The sequence below is a fragment of the Indicator indicator genome, chromosome 8 (assembly GCF_027791375.1).
Source record: "Indicator indicator isolate 239-I01 chromosome 8, UM_Iind_1.1, whole genome shotgun sequence".
In the NCBI taxonomy this organism is placed as follows: domain Eukaryota; kingdom Metazoa; phylum Chordata; class Aves; order Piciformes; family Indicatoridae; genus Indicator; species Indicator indicator.
The window spans coordinates 25,825,085-25,844,023 of NC_072017.1; the positions used below are offsets into that span (position 1 = coordinate 25,825,085).

General features: G+C 48.7%; 1 protein-coding gene across 1 annotated transcript; it reads right to left on the reverse strand.

Annotated features, from left to right (window-relative positions):
- Positions 1–3,608: 3,608 nt before the first annotated feature.
- Positions 3,609–18,727, reverse strand: STAP1 (signal transducing adaptor family member 1). Its single transcript, XM_054382957.1, has 10 exons — positions 18,676–18,727; positions 16,164–16,571; positions 14,101–14,249; positions 9,345–9,416; positions 8,593–8,706; positions 7,860–7,916; positions 6,403–6,563; positions 5,456–5,584; positions 4,470–4,539; positions 3,609–3,719 (listed from the first exon to the last, which is right to left on the reverse strand). Exons 1-10 carry the CDS (start codon positions 18,725–18,727, stop codon positions 3,609–3,611), a joined length of 1,323 nt encoding a protein of 440 aa, XP_054238932.1.
- Positions 18,728–18,939: the final 212 nt, after the last annotated feature.

The window sequence follows — 18,939 nt, forward strand, 5'->3', positions numbered from 1 at the left end:
TGGTTGTTGAAAGGAGAATTGGTCACTCCACCAGCTGCATTGTTCAGTGCAGTCCTTAAACACAAGCTCTGTATTAATCTGTGGAGAGCTGAAGGAAGCATGCAGAACGGTGAACCTAGCACATGGTCCCCAGGTACAAATTAGGTGCAAAAGATGGGGAACTGCCATGGTTTGGCACTGGTTCTGTTCCAAGAACATCTCAGACCCATTTCCCTTCTTAACTCCAAAGCAAGACAGGTGAGATTTAATCCATCCAAAAGGTTTAAACTGCCACCTAAGAGCAGATGAGATGTTTCGTGGAGAGGTTGGTGCCTCTCTGCTGTGTGTCTTACTCCATCTCAACATGGAAAGGCAGGGAGGCAGGTCCTGAGTAAGTGTAAATTGTCACAGCTGCCCTGGAATTGAGCTGGGCCTGGTGGTCATCCTGCTCTGGGAATACTGCACCATGGGGAAAGTGAGAGTCACAGGCTGTGGGGTGGGTTGGGTTGGGAGGGACCTTGAAAGGAGAATCTACTGCAGAGCTGAGTTAGCACTTCCACCACCAAACCTTTGTCTTCAGGAAAGAGAAGATGGTGTGGTGGAATCTTTCTGCCCTGGGCACATGGAAACCGCAACGAACCCTGAGTGTGAGGAAGAAGGTGGCAAATGGCAAATGGCTCCGGATGTTGGCCACAGCAAGCACTGCTTCATCAGCTGCTCTCCTTCCAGCCAGTAGCCATGCTGTGGGCACCTGGCCACAGCACAGCTCTGAGGCTTTTAGCAGCAGCAGGCATTTCCTGGGACATCCAAGTGTAAGGAATCTGCTTACTCAGCAAAAATTAGGCAATGGCTTGGCTGTGTGGTGAGGCAGGGGTGTGCTACAGAAACATCTGTGACACCACCTTGTCCTCTCTGTCATTGGAGCAGTGGACAGTTGAGCTGGTAGTTCTTTTGTTCTCCTAATGATGGAGTGAAGTGAGGCTCCAATAAAACAGGAACTGGGGCAGCTTTTGCTGTGTTTGGGGACAGGAACTGTGAGTGGCCCTCATCTCCTGCAGCTGGGGCAGCTCCTGGTTGTCCTCCATTGGAATTCACTGGGCTTCAGGGACATCTTCACAATGAATGGAGTCTGGAGCTGTTCCTCTCCCCCTTTTGTTAGCTGCAGTCAGGATAGCAGCTGTCAGGCTGGGAACTTGGACACCAGCATCACAGAATGCGCTGGGTTGGAAGGTACCCTCAAAGGTCATCTTGTGCAACCCCCCTGCACTCAGCAGGACACCTCCAACTAGAGCAGGCTGCCCAGGGCCACAAGAAGTCTGATCTTGAATGTCTCCAGGGTTGGGGCCTTGACCACATCCCTGAGCAGCCTGCTTCAGCATTTCACCACTCTCATTGTGCAGAACTTCCTCCTGAGGTCCAACCTAAATCTACCCTGCTCCAATTTCAAATCATCCTGTCAGCACAGGCCCTTCTAAACAGTCCCTCCCCAGCCTCCCTGTAGCTCCCTTTCAGGTATTGAAATGCATCTCTAGGGTCTTCTCCCTAGAGCCTTCTCCTTCCCAGGCTGAACAGCCCCAACTCTTTCAGCCTGTCCCAATAGCAGAGGTGCTCCAGCAATGTGGTTGTAGCCAGTCCTTTGGGAATGTGAGCCAAATGCAGCTGGCTTAGGACTTGACAGGTTTCTGCATTCCTGTTAATGACCTCCTGGTCTGCAGTCACAGCAAGCATGCTCTGCTGCAGCACAGTGCAGCAACCTGAGCCTTTTTCCAGGGGCTGATAGGTGGACAGCTTTTGAGAGTTTATTTTAGGAAGCAGGCTCTTGGTGTCCATTGTGTGGTTGCTGCAGAAGGCTTATCGAGGCTCAAGCTTGAAGGTGTCAGAAGTTACAGCACATCAGAGCTACAAGACATCAGAGCTGTCTTGCTAGCAAGGGACCCATTCTGCATGGTGAAAGCAAGATCCAGGGGAGAAGCATAAAGCTCCTCACAGCAGCACACAGGTTTCAGTGTGTCACTGAGGAGAAGCTGGAACCACAGTGAGCAGCACAGTCTTGAGAAAGTGTTAGAAGTGTTTTCATGAGGAGAAAGTGCCAATGTGTCTCATAGTACCTGCTCTAATGCTCTCATATGACCACACATGATTCATTGTTTTAGGGACACATGAGTACTCTCTTACAAGAACCTTCCAACCCCTGACTGTCTTCCATAGTCCTTGAAAGCAAAGAATAATCCCCTTGGGATCCCCAGCTGGTACCAAAAAAACCTGATGGATCAGTCTTACTGTGGACAACTCTGAGCAGCTCTGCCCAGAGCACTCCCTCTGCTTGCAGGGGAGGCACCTCAACCATAGATGTCTGTGTGGCTGCTCCCCACTACTGCCAGGGGAGAGGTTGGGGTTTATGTGCTTGAGGTTTGTTAAAAGAAAGAAACATGCTCTGGAGCTAGTCCTTTCCAGGACAGAGTCATCTCCAGCTCTGAAGGCATATAGTTCAGCAGTGGACACTTATCCTCTACACACCTCATTCATTCCAGCTGCATGGCAGAACTTACAGACTGAGAAGACTAAACCTGGATCTTGGAATTATGGAATCACAGAATTGTTTTGTTTGGAGAAGCCCTTTAAGGTCATCCGGTCCCACCATTCTCTAACTCTGCCAAGACCTGTGCTAAAGCATCACCCTCAGTGCCACATCTCTCTCTTGGAAACACCTCCAGGGATGGGGATTCAACCACCTCCCTGGGTAGCCTGTGGCAGTCTTTGAGAGCTGTTCCAGTCAAGAAGTTTGTTCTAACATCCAGCCTAAACCTCTCCTGATGCAATTTGAAGCCATTTCCTCTCTTCCTCTCACTTGTCCTAGGGAGAAGAGACCAACCCCACCTCACTCCAACCTCCTTTCAGGAAGTTTGTAGAGAGCAATGAGGTCTCCTCTCAGCCTCCTCTTCTCCAGACTACACAACCCCAGTTCCCTCAGCCGTTGATCTTACTGCTCTCTTGAGCTGCTTATTTCGAAGGCTGGATGCCAGCCTCCCAAGAAGATGGCTGTGGTGCCTGAGGCAGGGTAAGGTTCCACAACTGTTTGGTGTGATCATCAGGGCCCGCACACTTCTTGCTGCCTTCCCTCCTAACTAGCACTGCAATCTTGTCCTTGTACAGTCACTCATGTCTCAGGAGAAGGCAGTTCAAGAGCTTTTCCAACAGGGACACTTATTTCTGTGTAGTTTCTGGAGCAGCTGAGGGCAGGCTCTGAGGAGCCCATACTGTTAGAAGTGAGTAGACCAGAAATGGGGGTTTTAACACCAAGAGTTTATTGCATTGTGAGCCACCCTACAAGCAGTCTCCCTAGCTCAGTGCAGTGCTTCTCTATCACACTGTACAGGAGCAATGTGTCCTCTCTTTGTCACTCTTGTCTTCTTTTTCCATGTTTTCTTCTGCAGGGACTGGGGTTCTTTGCCTTCCCCAGATCTCAGGTTTCTCTGGGAGAAGCTACATCACACCCCTTGGTTTAGAGCCAGTGGAGCTACTCTAGAATTGGCAAAAGCCGTCTGTTAATCTCCAACAGTGTGGAGCTCCTGTGCTGCTGCTTGTGCTTCTTCCAGCAGTTCCTGTGGCCTTCATCCTCCAGCTTGCCTTCAGACTGCTGGATCCTCTGCAGTGCCTGTCTGCATCACAAATGGCTTCAGGTTCCCTTGGGTTTGGGTCACAAAGTAATTGACAACATCCTGAAGGCTTGGCACTGTCACCTGTTTCACCAACACCAAAAACCCACCAATAAGATATGCCAGGTATGTGGAGAATGCATTCAAAAACCTCCTAGCAGTGCTTCATACTTTAGCCATTTTCTCTTCTCCCATCACTTGTTCCTTGGGAGAAGAGACCAGCCCCCACCTCACCCCATCCTCCTTTCAGGGAGCTGTAGAGAGTGAGATGATCTCCCTTCAGCCTTCCCCAGACTAAACAACCCAGTGCCCTGAGCTGCTCCTCACGAGCCCTGTTTTCCAGACCCTTCACTAGCTTCATTGCCATTCTCTGGACCTGCTCTAGCCCCTCAATGTCCTTCTTGGCGTGAGGGGCCCAATATTGAATCCAATACTCAAGGTGTGGTCACCAATGCCCAGTACAGGGGGACAGTCACTGCCCTAGTGCTGCTGGCCACCCCATTGCTGATGCAGGCCAGGATGCTGTTGCATCCTCAGCATACACTGGCTCCCATTCAGTCAGCTGTGATCAACACCCCCAGGTCTTTCTCTGCTGGGCAGCTTTCCAGCCTCACTTCCCCAAGCCTGGAGCATCACATGGGGTTGTTGTGGCCCAAGTGCAGGACCCAGCACTTGTTTGAGAGCAGGCTAGTTGGACTAAAGAGAGAGGTGAACTCTCTGCATACTTTGAATCCCAAATTATAGTTAGGAATTTACTGGAGCTTTTCTAATCCTCTGCACAGGGATAGCTCTTACATGTGCTGAGGGATTTTCACCAAGGGGATGGTCACTTACCTTTCTTTCTAGCTCAATGCTGTAACTCGTTCCTTTGGCCAGCACTCTGTAGTGCTTTAAGCACGGGGCACTGAAAGAGAACAAGAGCTGATATGCTGCCTGAAATGCTCCTGATGTGTCACTGTCATTGTCAACTCCTTTGCAGGAGCAACGGGTGTGCTTGGTAAGAGCTCCAGGGCTTCCTGAAGGTGTAGCTGGGTTTGTTTCTTCCCTGTTCTAGTTTACAAACAGTGAGAACTGCAAATGTCCTTCCTGGTATCTCAGCAGCCTCTGGTTCTGCAGCTCTGACAAAGCTAAAAGAGGGTAACTGGCTTGCAGCATGGTATGGCTGCAGAGCAAGCCACTGCTGACAAACACCTGTCTCTCAGTTTGTGCTGTTAATTTCACAGAGGGTCATGGCTTGTTCCATTTCTGGTCTGCATGATGAGTTCTCAAACTGAGCAGGTTCCATGACCCAAGGATTGGGCCCTTTCTGGCTGATCTTTATTGCTGCTTTGTTTAATCTGTCTTTGGAGAAGGGGAAAAACAAGAAATCGAGCTCAGGCCCACTCCTGCTGCCCTCACATCCTTTCTCAGGATAGAATCACAGAGTGGTTTTGGTTGGAAGGAACCTTAAAGATCATCTAGTTCCAATTCCATGCCATAGGTAGGGGCACCTCCTACTAGACCAGGTTGCTCAAATACCCATCCAACCTGGCTTTCAACAATTCTAGGCTTGCAGCCCCCACAGCTTCTCTGGGCAACCTGTTCCAGTGCCTCACCACCCTCACAGGAAGAATTTCCTCCTCATGTCTCATCTCAATCCAGCTTCTCCCAGTGTGAAGCCCTCACCCCTTGTCCTGTCACTCCTCTGCTAAGAAGCCCCTCTCCAGCTCTCCTACAGCACCCTAGAAGGTGGCACTATGTATGTTTCAGATGTCAGCTCTGGGTGTCTAGAACTCTGCTGTGAATGAAGGATGGGCTCCCCTCTTGTGGACTCAACCCACCCCAGCTCGTATCGCACGGAGACAGCGTAGCTCTTGCTGTCGCTGCCGGGCCGCAGGATCAGGCTCCCACAGGAAGGGTTCTTTGCCAGCAGCTCTGCTGCTTCTTGCCGAGACACTGCATGGAAGCACCTGCAGAGGAGGAGGAGAGAAGGGGCATGGACACAAGTTCTGCAGCATTCTGAGCTGCATGAAGAGACACCGTGGCTGGGCTGAACTCTTCATGGCACTAGGCCTGCCCAAGGACACTGGCCAGGCTGCCAAGGGACACAGCAGCTGAGGGACTCTCCTGATGGATGCTGCCATCAGGGCATACTCAGGACAGCAGCTGCTTTGCCCTTGCATAGAGGGAGTGAGCTTTCATACAGTTGGCACCTTCTGGGCCCTCGGAAAGAGCATGAAGAGAATAAGCTGGACTGAACCTTGGTTTTCTCACTGGTGACCAGAAGGGCAGATGCAGCAGCCCAAAGCAGGGCTTCCACAACTCCTGAAGGCTAGCAGTACTCTGCACTCAGCCTTCTCCAAACAGAAGGCATTGTAGGAAAGTTGCAGGAGCTATCTTTTCCTTGAGAAATCACTGCACAGACCTAAGGTTTAGGCTGGAGGTGAGGAGAAAGTTCTTCACAGAGAGAGTGGTTGGCCATTGGAATGTGCTGCCCAGGGAGGTGGTGGAGTCACCATCCCTGGAGGTGTTCAAGAGGGGATTGGACGTGGCACTTGGTGTCATGGTTTAGATAGTCATGAGGTTTAGGGTGGCAGGTTGGACTCGATGATCTTTGAGGTCTCTTCCAACCTTCTTGATTCTATGATTCTAAGGTAGATTTTGTTCATTTAATATTGTGAGGCCCTTGCCCAAAAACTTGATTTTGAACCTCTGCATGGGAAGAATACTTTGAAAGAAGGAAAGGCTCCTGTTAGATTGGAGCCCAAATGGGTCACTCAGAGCTTACGCTGGCATAGTGGTCAGCAGACTGCTAGGTGGACTGCTTCTCTTCAGGGATGTGCTGGAAAAGTTGTTGAGTGTAATCCTTCTTTTCTTCTCCTTCTCTAGCACTTCATGCATTCTAGTAAACTGCCCAGGTAGCAATGATTCATCTGATGGAACTGACAGCTGAAAAGGAACAGTGGAATTGAAGAGACAATGAAAGAGTGGGCAGACACTGTGAATAGTGGCTTCTGTGTGTGCACCACAGCTGACCCTCACTCCAAGAAGGACATTGAGGTGCTGGAATAGGTCCAGGGAAGGATGACAAAGCTGGTGAAGGGTCTGGAGAACAGGTCTGGTGAGGAGCAGCTGAGGGTACTGGGGGTGTTTAGTCTGGAGAAGAGGAGGCTGAGGGGAGATCTCATTGCTCTTTACAGCTCCCTGAAAAGAGGTTGGAGTGAGATGGGGCTTGGTCTCTTCTCCCTAGGAACAAGTGATACAAGGAGAGGAAATGGCCTTAAGTTGCACCACGGGTGGTTTGGGCTGGATCTGAGAACAAATTCCAAGCTCCTTGGGGAGCTGACTGAATCCTCATCCCTGGAGGTGTTTCAAAGAGGCCATGGTTTAGCACCAGCCTTGGCAGAGTTAGAGAATGGTGGGACTGGATGATCTTAAAGGGCTTTTCCAACTAAAATGCTTCTGTGATTCTAATCTGAGCACAGCTGCTGCACAGAAATCTTTCTTAAGTGTATAGTTTGAGCAACTGTGGTAGTCTGGAAGGTTGGGCTGTGCCCCTGCTTTGAATAAAATGCTGCATGTTTGTTTTATTAGAATAGTGAAATAAGGATATCTGTGTTCTGATTTAGAAGAAACCTGCCATGCTAGGAGTGGGGCTAATGTAAGAATCCACAATGAACGTTGCAGCTGCTGTATCATGAAAGGCTGTGGAAATGTAATTTGACTGATTTTAGCCATTCTCAGCTTTTGAAGTGATTCAGCAGGGCCAGTGGAGAGCCATTTGTGAACAAACTTCTTTTCTTTTTCCACTGGTCATTATCAAAGAGTGGCTGGCTGTTTTTAAAGTGCTAAGGAGAACACAGGGCTGAGGGGTACTCTCAGGTGTGCAGCTGGGTCACTTTGGTTGTGTCTTTATGCCATGGCAAAGGCCTAGAGAGCTGTCATTCTCTGAGCAGGCTCCCCTTTTCCCACCAGCAGGGAATGGACTTGTGCTAGGAGTCTTCTCCTTCCTGTACAGCAAACAGAAGGTTTGGAATCGTGTCTGACTGTATGCACAGCATGGCAGATTGTGTGCTACAGATGAGCTGAGGGTAAATAACAACCAGCAAAGCCCTCAGCAGGTTAGTGTGTGAAAACACCCTAGAATTGAGGCTTTGTGCCTGTGGAAGCCAACTTCTGGCTTACATGAGGACAAAATGCCCTGTTAGACACCTGTGACATGAAGTGAGTATCAGTTCTCCATACCTTTGTCACAGTGAGGATAAAGCCCTTCCATTCCTTCCCACACTCACAGTCACTGGCCTGAGAGAACAGAAAGTAGCAGTGTAAGAACAGCTACAGAAACAACAACAAAGTATGCTACTTAATCTGAAAGCCTCCAAGAACTCTTACCCTTTCGGAACTACCATGCCTGGAGGTGAGCTCCCTGCCATGCTACAGCACACCCTCAAACACTCATTTCCCCCATACTCCGTGGAGGGAGAGGACAGAGATGGGAAGGTAAGAAAATCACATGCTCTGTTGGAAGGTTCTGTGGATCCAAGGAGAGGGCCATGCTAAGGAGAGATGCCAGTCTCAAGTATGAAACCTGCTAGGTAGCCCCTTAGCACTCCAGCCTGTCTGGTTTCTGGGTGGTGGGGTGGTCAGGTGTTTTATCCCTTGCTTTTACAGGTGCTGTGAGCCTGACAGTATAGTACTTCTTGGATTCTCTTGTACATTTTCTTTTTCAATTCTTTGCTTGTTTTGTATTCCCAGGTACTCCTGAGGAAAACTTCTAATGCCTCAAGGAGGGATTTCCCTGGTGTGAAGGTTTGCTGCCCTGCCTCCCTCTCTGATTGCCTTTTGGTGCTGCCTGCCTGCAGGCTGTACCCTTAGATGCAAGAAGGCAGCTCTGCTCCCACACCAGAATGGAGCTCCGCATATCTGTGGGAGATGGAGTAAAGTACTGAGTAGTTTACAAATCACAGCTTCTTTTTACCTTCAATTCTACTTCCCCATTTGGCAGCCTCAGGATGAACTGTGCAGAGCCATTTCCATCTGGGTGAACGCTGGTTGCTGAGTTGAGAGCTGATATATCCAATTTCTGTGAGTACTAAAGAGGGGGAAAGGGCAATGGCACAAGCTGTCATTTTCAAACAAAAGTTAGCTGCTTTCCAACTGATTTAAAAGAAAATAGATTGAAACTTCGCAGGGGTTTTCTTGCTGGATCTTGGGTGAAGTTTAAGTGACAAACATGAGAAAGCTCAGTCCTTTGCTTCTGCTTGCAGAAGATCCTCTCACCACCAATATACCTGCTGCATTTTCCCCACCATAATCTTCATACTCACAAACATTAAATCCACAAGAGCTCCCCAAGTATCTGCCAGCTAAACCCTCAGCCAGAGTGCACCAAGCACTTGTCCTTGGCTGCCATGTTACACACCACAGCAGTTTTACCTGTGAGCACAGCTGAAGAAAAATCACCTGCTGAAACGAGGGAGCGAGGTGGACATGTCTGTAGCTCAGGTGCCAAAGAAAGTCACTGTTTGTTAGTTTGTAATTTTGATGAGGCACACCAATATGCCCTGGTTTGTTTCACTCTGGCTTTTTTGGTCTCAGCCTTTCTGTTTCTATTGTTTTGGATGGTAGAGGTGAGAGTGGAGAGTGCTGAGGGGTGTCTGGAGTACACAAGGGTTACTGAGCCACTGCAGTGGATCAGCTGGGTGGTTACAGAGCTAGCACATTACTCACCATTGGGGCTTTCTTGTCATCATAAAAGAAGAGCATGGTTCCTCTGAGCTCTGTCCAATGCACTCTAAATTCCTGTTGGGAAGGAGGAAGTGTCAGCTTGTGAGAGGATCTTTGTCGTTCCCACAAAATGCTGAAAGTGAAAGACCTGCTATGGAAGGTCTGTGTGGTCATAAGGTAGATTTCACAGAATCATAGGATGGCTCAGGTTGGAAGGGACCTCAGATATCATCTACTCCAACCTCCCTGCCACGGGCAGGGACACCTCTCAAGTAGACTCAGTTGCTCAAGGCCTCATCCAGTCTGGCCTTCAACACCCACAGGAGGAGGTATCCACAGCCTCCCTGGGCAACCTGTTCCAGAGTCTCACCACTCTTGTACTGAAGAACTTCTTCCTAAGATCCAGTCTAACCCTGCTCTCCCTCAGCTTCAAACCATTCCCCTTGTCCTGTCTCTGGACACCTTTAGGAAAAGTCCCTCTCCAGCTTTCCTGTAGATCCCTTCAGGTATTGGAAGGCAACACTGTGATGGTTTGAAACTGTCTTTTTAATTTTTCCTTGCAAAGTTCAGAACAGAGAAAGTGAAAGAATGTAAATAAGTCACTATTGGGTGTAAGAAAGCAAAATACTGATTGTTCTAAACACTTCCATTGGATAGATAGAAATGTTTAAGAACTATTACCCAAAACAAAGTAGGCATTCTGCACATTCTGCGTTCGGCAGTGGGGGCAGTTGCTGGGCTGTCTGGCTGCTGTTTCTTCTTCTCCTCTGGCTGAAGATAACACACTGACCTTGGCAGCTAAGTTAACAACTTTCTGCTTAACTAACTCTGCTTCTCTGTCCAGGGGGGTCTGGGGGGGAAGCTCCTGGGAGAGGGAGGCCCCTTTGGGAGGGTCCCCTTGGGGGGAAGCAAAGGGAGATCGGTTGTGCTTTTTCTGTTGATTGTATATATTTGTGAATGTTGTGAATTTTGTGTATTTGTACATATTCATTGCATTTCATTGTAGATTTTAGACTCTGCTTGTAAATACAGCTTTTCATTTGCTTCCAGACTGAGCTAGCCTGGTTATTGTCGGTGGGGGGGGAATTTCAGCTCACACCGACACACTTTTTATTAAGGTTCCCCCAGAGTCTTCTCTTCTCCAGGCTGAAGAACCCCAGCTCCCTCAGCCTGTCCTCGTAGCCTTTGGATCATCTTTGTGGCCCTCCTCTGGACTCATTCCAATAGCTGCTCCCTCTTATGCTGGGGACACCAGAACTGGATGCAGTATTGGAGGTGGGGTCTCAGCAGAACAGAGCAAAGGGGCAGAATCCCCTCTCTTGCCCTGCTGGCCACACTCCTCTTGCTGCAGCCCAGCACACAGCTGCCTTCTGGGCTGCATGAGGGCACTGCTGGCTCATGGGGAGCTTCTCAGCACCCAACACCCCCAAGCCTCTTTCTTCAGGGCTGCTCTCAACCCACTCTGCACCCAGCCTGGATTTGTGCCTGGGGTTGGCCTGACCCAGATGCAGGACCTTGCACTTTGACTTGTTGAACCTCATCCAGCTGGCACTGTCCCACTTCTCAAGCCTGTCCAGATCCTTCTGGATGGATCCCTGCTCTCAGCTGAGTCCCCTGCACCACATAGCTTGGTGTCATCATACTTGGTGAGGGTGCCTAAATACCACTGCCCATGTCATTGGCAAAATGTTAAAGAGCACTGGACCCAGGACAGACCCCTGAGGACTTCCACTTGTCCCTGGTCTCAGCTGGACATGGAGCTGTTCAGTGGTATAAAGCTGGTTACAAAGCAAGCATGTACTCTGCAGGCAGTTTGTGCAAAGATGTTTAGTAAATCATTCCTCACAGGTGAAAAGATGGTCAGGCTGTAGGCTTTGTTTTCTGGTGTCCTGGTCTGGCATGGAACTAGAAAACTTGGCTTTAATTTAAATATTCTTAACCTTTGTCAAAAATTTGTCAATTTAAAGGGGGAAAAAAATCTTATAAATGCTGCTTTAAACCCTTGCTCTCCCTAAAAAGCATACAGCTGGGAAATAGCATGAGATGAACATCACTAAAGACTCTACTCTTCTAAGCACTATTCTCTTCAAGTGTCTGTTTGCACTGGATTTTGATCCTGCCAGTTGCTACAGGGAAAAGAGCATGGAGCTTGACAGCAGCCCAGCCCTTTAACTGGCCTGCCTGCCTGCCTGTGCAGGGGTATTTTACATGCTCTCTCTTGAAGCTATGTGCAGCAGTTGTACAGCAACACCATGCCCAGGTCAATACATTGGCTGCCTCTTCTAGCTCTTCCCTGGGGCAGGCATGCCAGAGGCATTGGAAGAGTTTTGCTGTGTCCCTGGTGCTTTAAGAACTGGAGCTGTTACGGGACACTAAATTGGGAAGGCAGCTGCTGGGAAACAGAAAATCTGTTCCAGTTTTCAGTTTTACTCACCTGTTGAGTGTTCTTTGGTTTGTTGGTTCTCTTTTTTGTTTGGGGTTTAAAACAGCCACACAAATTGAGAACATAACTTGTGAAGTCTGACAGGTCATCCAAATGAGGATGAGCAGTGTTCCCTAGAGCATCCTGCACGTGGCCCTTGCTTTTTACCCTGCCAGCTCCTAACTAGGCTTTCTGGTGGTTTCTTTCCAATGACTGGTGTAAAATATCTATAGCAGTCAGTCTCTGGACCCCAACCTCTGAGCACTCTCGTGCTGGTTAATGTGAATGTCTTTGTTAAACCAACTGCCCCTGCCAACGAAGGCTGTGGTATGGGGCTGGATGTCACAGGAAACAGGTGAACTGCTCCTCATGCACTGGGCTTTCTGCAGTAGTAATAGTTTGCCAGGAGATCTTGATGCTGTTTCACAGCCAGGAATATGTTTTTCTCATGGGTGTTTGGTCACACCATAGAGTTTACCTCATCAGTCTCACATTAAGTTGGGTTGGAAAATCCCTTTAAGCTCATCCAGTCCAACCATTCTCTAGCTCTATCAAGGCTGGTGCTAAATCATGTCCCTCAGCACCACATGTCTGCCTCTTTGAAACACCTCCAGGGGTGGGGATTACCCCACGTCCCTGGGCAGCCTGGTCCAGTCTGTGAGAACCCTTTCAGTCAAGAAGCTTCTTCTGATATCCAACCTAAGCCTCTCCTGCTGCAATGTAGAGGCCATTTCCTCTCCTCCTAGAGCTGAAATACAGGCTGCATATTACTGCTCTGTCATGCTAGTTTTTGTTACTCCAGTATGGTAATTACTGAACTGCAGAAGGAAGGATTGTTCAGGGGAAAAAGGCTTTCGTGTAAAAGGACATAAAGGGATGCAGCAGGGAGCTTTATTAAACCTGCAGATGTTCTACTGAACATGACCAAGCAATGCCGTGAAGCATTTCCAGTGCTGCAGAAGAATTAATGGTAAGATCATTAAACTGCTCTTCATTTCTCTGAGTTCCTGTTTCCTGTGGTACCTGGGCTGTTCCTGTGTTTGTCACTCACCATGCTATTTGGCCCTTTGATTCTATCTCCTTTTAGCTCCGTGTGATTCTCCTTTTCTCTCCTGTCATCCATGGAGATGTGAGTGTAGGCAGTGTCAAAACAGCTTTGTACTCATCAGGCACTAGAAGAGGACAATTAGGTGGCCACACCTGCTGCTGTAATGTGCAGGAGTAGGCATTGGCAGAGATGTGTCTGAAATGGTTTTCTTCTGTCAAAAGATCACAGAATCCCAGAACTGCCTAGGTGGGAAAAAACCTTTAAGATCATTGAGTCCAAGCATTAGCCCAACGCTGAAAAGTCCTTGACTAAACCATATCCCTGAGCACCACATCTGTATGACTCTTAAACAGCTCCAGGGATGGGGACTCCACCACCTTCCTGGGCACCCTGTTCCAATGCTTCAGAACCCAATTTCCTCCTAATACCCAACCTGAATTTCCCTTGGTGCAACTTGAGGCATCTTGTTCTCCAGCCTTGCAGGAAGGCCCCTGTATGGGTGTCCACATGGCTGCTGCTTTGCCCTTAGGGATGAGACTGTGCGACCCCAGCCTTGCTTCAGCCCCGAGAGGCCAGGGGGAGAGCTGCAGAAGGATTCCTCTTGCAAAATCCACACTGGGGGTCACCAGGAGACAGCAGCTAGTTTGAGTTTTCTCCAAGGATGAGGTTGCCAGTTTCTAAGTGCTTCATTAATGGTTGGACTCAGTGATCTTAAAAGCCTTTCCCAGCTCAAGCTATTCTATGGAGATGGGTTTTTTCACCTTTCTTTCAGCTGAGTGACAAGCTAAACTGTCCACCAGTCACTCTTACTGTCTCCATTCACATAGGTTAAATCATCAGCCCTTAGAAGACTCAATGAGGTCTTTTCCAAACAAAACAATTCTATGATTGAAAAAAAGAGACACACACACATGTGCTTTGTGTGGTGTGTCATGAAGTCTTCAGGATGGATCCAGTAAACAGAGGATTGGTCTCAGCAATAGAATCGTGTCAAACTCTGTATTAAAAACATTACCTTAGCTTTTCCCCATGGTGACAGCCATGAAATCAGTCAAATTCAACCCACATTTCAGTAGTTAATGGCAAACTGTAATGGGATCCTGGTGATACTGATGGTTACCTTGCATAATAGATGGTACTTGCTTGCCCCCACCCCACATAGAACAAACAGAAAGAACATATTATATCAGTGCAACCGTTTGTTTCAGCCAGTGCTGAGAAACATTTCCTGCTCATACAGCTGGAATAAAGATCTAAGCACATGCCCTGCCAGGCATGGCACTCCTTACCTGGCATCCTGAGGGCCGGACAGACAGGTAACCCTGCAAGTACAGTGGCAGACCAGTGATCCTCTGCCTTTCCTGGAAGATTTGCCTTGGGGCTGGCTGAGGGGTTTCCTCAGGCTTTTCCCTGGTGCCTTGCAGCATCCTTTCTGTATCTCAGCAGGATATAAACTCTTGCTGTGGTCTTTTTGCCCCCTGACTTCTGTTGTTCTCAAGTCTGCTCTATATCAGCCTCAGCCAGAGAACTTGCTCCAGTGAGAGGGGAAAAAACCCAGCACCTCAAAGAGGAAGCGCCAGTACTGCCTTTGTAGGTCAGCAGAAGCCACCGACTCTGCTCGGTGGGTGGTCATAGAATTGTAGAATTGTTTTGGTTGGAAAGGCCTCTAAGGTCATTGAGTTCAACTGCTGACCTAACGCCACTGTGCCCACTAGAATGTATTCTGAAGTGCCATGTCTACATGGTTTTTAAACACCTCCAGGGATGGTGACTCCACCACCTCCCTGGGCAGCCTGTTACAATCCCTGACCACTCTTGCAGCAAAGAAATTTTTCCTAATCTCCTCCCCTGGCACAATTTCAGGCCATTTCCTCTCCTTCTATCACCTGATACTATGGAGAAGAAAGGATTTGGAGTATGCTCCTTGGGTCTGCTGGAGGGGAGACCTCCAAATGATACAAATGGGCATCATTGCTGTGATGGGTGCCACCTCAAGGTCATGGGGAAAAGCCTGCTTTTTGTGGCTTACAGCACTGAGCTTTTCCTGGGCTACTGCCAGCAGGGAAACTGCTCCTAGATGCCTCTGAAGTAGTATTTGAATTTTCATTGGGAGTGTGGATTAGCTTTGAGACAATCAGAGCAGAACTGTCTTTAGCAAATGTCAAGAAGATCACAGGACACTAAAAGTAGTATTAGAAATAAATCTACCTATGGCTGTCTCTGACTGGCAAGGCTAAATCAGCTTTGCAATGTATATGTAGGAAGAAGATTTTAATTGTGAAAGAGGTAACATACCAAAGCTGTAAAGAAATGGTGAAAGGAGGTGTTCAGGAATTTAATGTTGGTCATGATAAAATGAGGGGTGATATTTTCATCAAGTTCAGGGAAATGCAATGTTTAACTGAATTTCTGGCTGTGGAGCATCATCCTGGCCTTTTCTGTTTCTCAGCTATGTGTGGGTAGGGGCGGGATGAGTACATGATAATCTCTAAAAATGGCTGGGGCCAGGCTTTGGCTAAATCACAGATTTTTGTACATGTTCTCTCTTGATTGTTGAAATGGCAGGGTTTGACTTTGCTGTTGAGTGTTGCAGAAGAGCTAATGACCATGGGCACCTACAGCTTTGCTTGCAAAGGCTGATGAGGAGGAGTATGGTAAAACCCACCATTTAAAATTACATTTTGGACTGTGGGGGATTTGGTCTCCTCTCCCTAGGAACAAGGGATGGAAGATGATGGTTGGAACTAGAAGATCCTTGGGGTCCCTTTCAACCCTAACAATTCTATGATTTTATGAGTGGCCTCAAGCTGCAACAGGGGAAGCTTAGGTTGGACATCAGAGAGTCACAGATTTGTTTCCGCTGGAAAAGACCTTTAAGATCCTTGACTCCATCCATTATCTATTGCGTCTAAACCTCATCACCACCTTTAGGGATTTGGATTCAAGCACCTCCCTGGGGAACCTGTTCTAGTCTTCGAGAACCCTCGGTCAAGAATTGTTTCTTCTAATTACGGAAAGTTTCTTTATCAGAACGGTTGTTAAAACATTGGCACAGGCTCCTCAGGGCGATGGTTGAATCCCCACCCCTGGAGATGTTTCAGAGAGGCAGAGATGTGGTGCTCAGGGCTACGGTCTAGCACCAGTCTTGGCGGAGTTAGAGGGGCTGGCATGAGCTTAAAGCGCTTTTCCAACTGGAACAATTTTAAAGTTTAAAAAAAAAAATCACCCCACTGTGCTGACTGTGAAGGTTTGGGAGCGTGTCCACTAGGGCTGGCGCTCGCCACGCAGACAAAACGCCGCCGAGGCCACGCCGCCAGAGCCCTCCCCTCAGCGAGGGACAACCTCCTCCTACAGGGGGCCGGGCCGGAGGCAGCCGCGGGCCGCTGCGCAGGCGCCACAACGGCCCTGACGGGAGGCTGCTGCGCGCGGGAAGCAGCCAATGGGAGGAGAGAGGGACGTGCGCAGGGCGGGAAGGCACCCGAGGTTTGAAAGCGGTCCGCGGCGGCTGAGGCGGCGGTGGCGCGGCCGGGCGCCAGTGGGCCGGGATGGCAGTGGCCCAGGTGAGACAGCGCGGGTGTGATTGCGGCTGTGTGTCCGTGCGTGCGGGTGTTGGGCCGCAGCGGCCGTGCCTTTTCGTAAACAGTCGGGGCGCGGCCTTCTCTCCGTTTTCCTAAGGGGCGGGCGGGCCTGCGGTGCCGGCCTTTCGGCTTCCCCGAGAAAACCGGGGCCGCAGTTAGTGCTGTGCTGTCTCTCTCGGCCGCTGGCAAGACCACGCGTTCTCTCAGGATTTGCTCCTTGAAAGCCTCGATTCACTAGGCTGGCTGCAGCTGCGCCAGTCGCTTGTCTCTGGAGATCTTCCTGTCACACGTTGTGTTTTTATAACGGCTTGTAGTGACAGGACGAGAGGGAATGGATTGAAGCTGGAAGATTGAGACTGGAGATTGGAAAGAGTCTTGACAATGAGGTTGGTGAGACTCTGGAATAGGTTGCCCATGGGTGTCGTGGCTGCCCCCTCCCTGGAGGAGTTCAAGGTCTTGAGCAACCTAGTCTAGTGGAAGATGTTGGAGGTAGATGATCTTGAAGGTCCTTTCCAACCCAAATCATTCTGTGAGTCTGTGTTAGTGTATAAAGAGCCGGTGACTTGTCTAAACATGCTGGAGACCTGCTTACCTTACTCCAACTGTTCTCTGTCAAGGGTACACTGAGAGCTTAAGTTTTAAAAGCTCTTAATGTGTCACAGGGAATGAACATATCAATAAACGAGCTGTTAAACGTTCGTTACAGGGATTTTTCAATTATATCTAGAAGGTGGGGATCAAGAGGATGGGACTGGGCTCTTTCAATGGTGCCCCCTGGTAGGACAAAGGGCAGTGAGCACAAAGTAGAACACAAGAGGTTTCACTTGAACTTAAGGAGCAACTTCTTTGCTGTGAGGGTGCTGAAGCCCTGGTGCAGGCTGTCTGGAGAAGCTGTGGAGTATTCTCTGGAGACATTCAAAACACAGCTGGATGTATTCCTGTGTGACCTGATATAGGTGGCCCCCTGTTCTTGCAGGAAGGTTGAACTAGATGATGTCTGGAGGTCCCACTCAACAGCTACAATGCTAGGATTTGCTTCAATGAAAGATTTCTTGCCAGCTGATTAGACTGCACTCTGCTGCAGGGTGGAGAAGGTCAAGCCTGGGTGCCTGATTTGCTCTGGTTCTGCACTCTTTCTGAAATGAGAACTTTTGAGCCAGCAGTGTGCTCAGGTTGCCAAGAAAGCCATCAGCATCCTGGCCATCAGCAAGTGTGGCCAGCAGGAGTAGGACAGTGATTGTCCCCCTGTACTGAACACTGGTGAGGCCACACTTTGAGTATTAGGTTTGTTTTTGGGACACTTACTCCAAGGACATTGAGGTGGTAGAGCAGGTCCAAAGAAGGGCAACAAGGCTGGTGAAGGGTCTGGAGGACAGGTCTGGTGAGGAGCAGCTGAGGGAACTGGGGATATTTAACCTGGAGAAGAGGAGCCTGAGGGGAGACGTCATTGCTTTCTATAACTCCCTGAAAGGAGGTTGGAGTGAGGTGGGGGTTGTTCTCTTCTCCCTAGTATCAGGTGATAGAAAGAACTGGCCTCAAATTGTGCCAGAAGAGGGTTAAGTTGGAGATGAGTCAAAAATTGTTTGCTGCAAGAGTGGTTAGGAAAATTTTCTTTATGGAAAAGAGTGCTCAGACATTGCAACAGGATGTCCATGGAGGTGGTGGAGTCACCATCTCTGGTGATATTCAGGAAGTGTGTGGACATGACACTTTGGGACATGGCTTAATGGCTGTGGTGGTGTTAGGCCAATGATGGGACTTGATGATCTTAGAGATGTCTTTCAGCCCAAGCAATTCTCTGGTTCTATTCTATGATTCTATGACTTTGATTATACATAGGGTTTTAGTCTCTGAAGAAGGGCTAGGAATTAAGACTTTTATTTCATCACAGAAGAGATGGTGCTCTCGGTGCCTTTCAGTATGGTCTTGCCTGTGACAAGCACAGGGCAGGAATCTCTATGTGAGCAGTTGTCATGGAGCAGCAAATATGTTGTTAGGCTGTGTCCTTGATTGCTTTATGGGGATTCAGTCCTTTTCCTTACTGAAAAGATATTTTTGCTATCATCACAGCAATGTTACCCTTCCATTCTCTGTGGTTTCTGTAACGGAAGTCTCCTGTGAGCCTCTCCAACTTTAATGGCAGGAGGTGTTTGTTGTTTCTTGAGGAAAGCTGCATTTGTGACAGTTGTTCCAGGGGTTGTAGCTACTGTGGCACTCTAAGGAAGACAGGGCTCCATAAGCTCCCACTGGCTGCAGATCAGTTGAGGAGCCTTGAGACTTGCTTACATGAGAAACAGGAGTTTGGCTGCATATTTGTTTCTCTGTCTACTGTCGCCATTCTTAATGATTTTTTTCTTATTTCTTCACAGAATCATTTTAAAAAGGAATACAGACCAAGATTCTGCCGCGAAGAGGGGTAATTGACATTTTTGATCTTGTGTTTTGATAATATCGTTTGGGAAACTTAGGTTGACTGTTGTCCTGGATTGTAATGTCAAAACTATTTGGAGTGTCTCATTAAACTGATAACACAATGGTCCCCAGACTCAG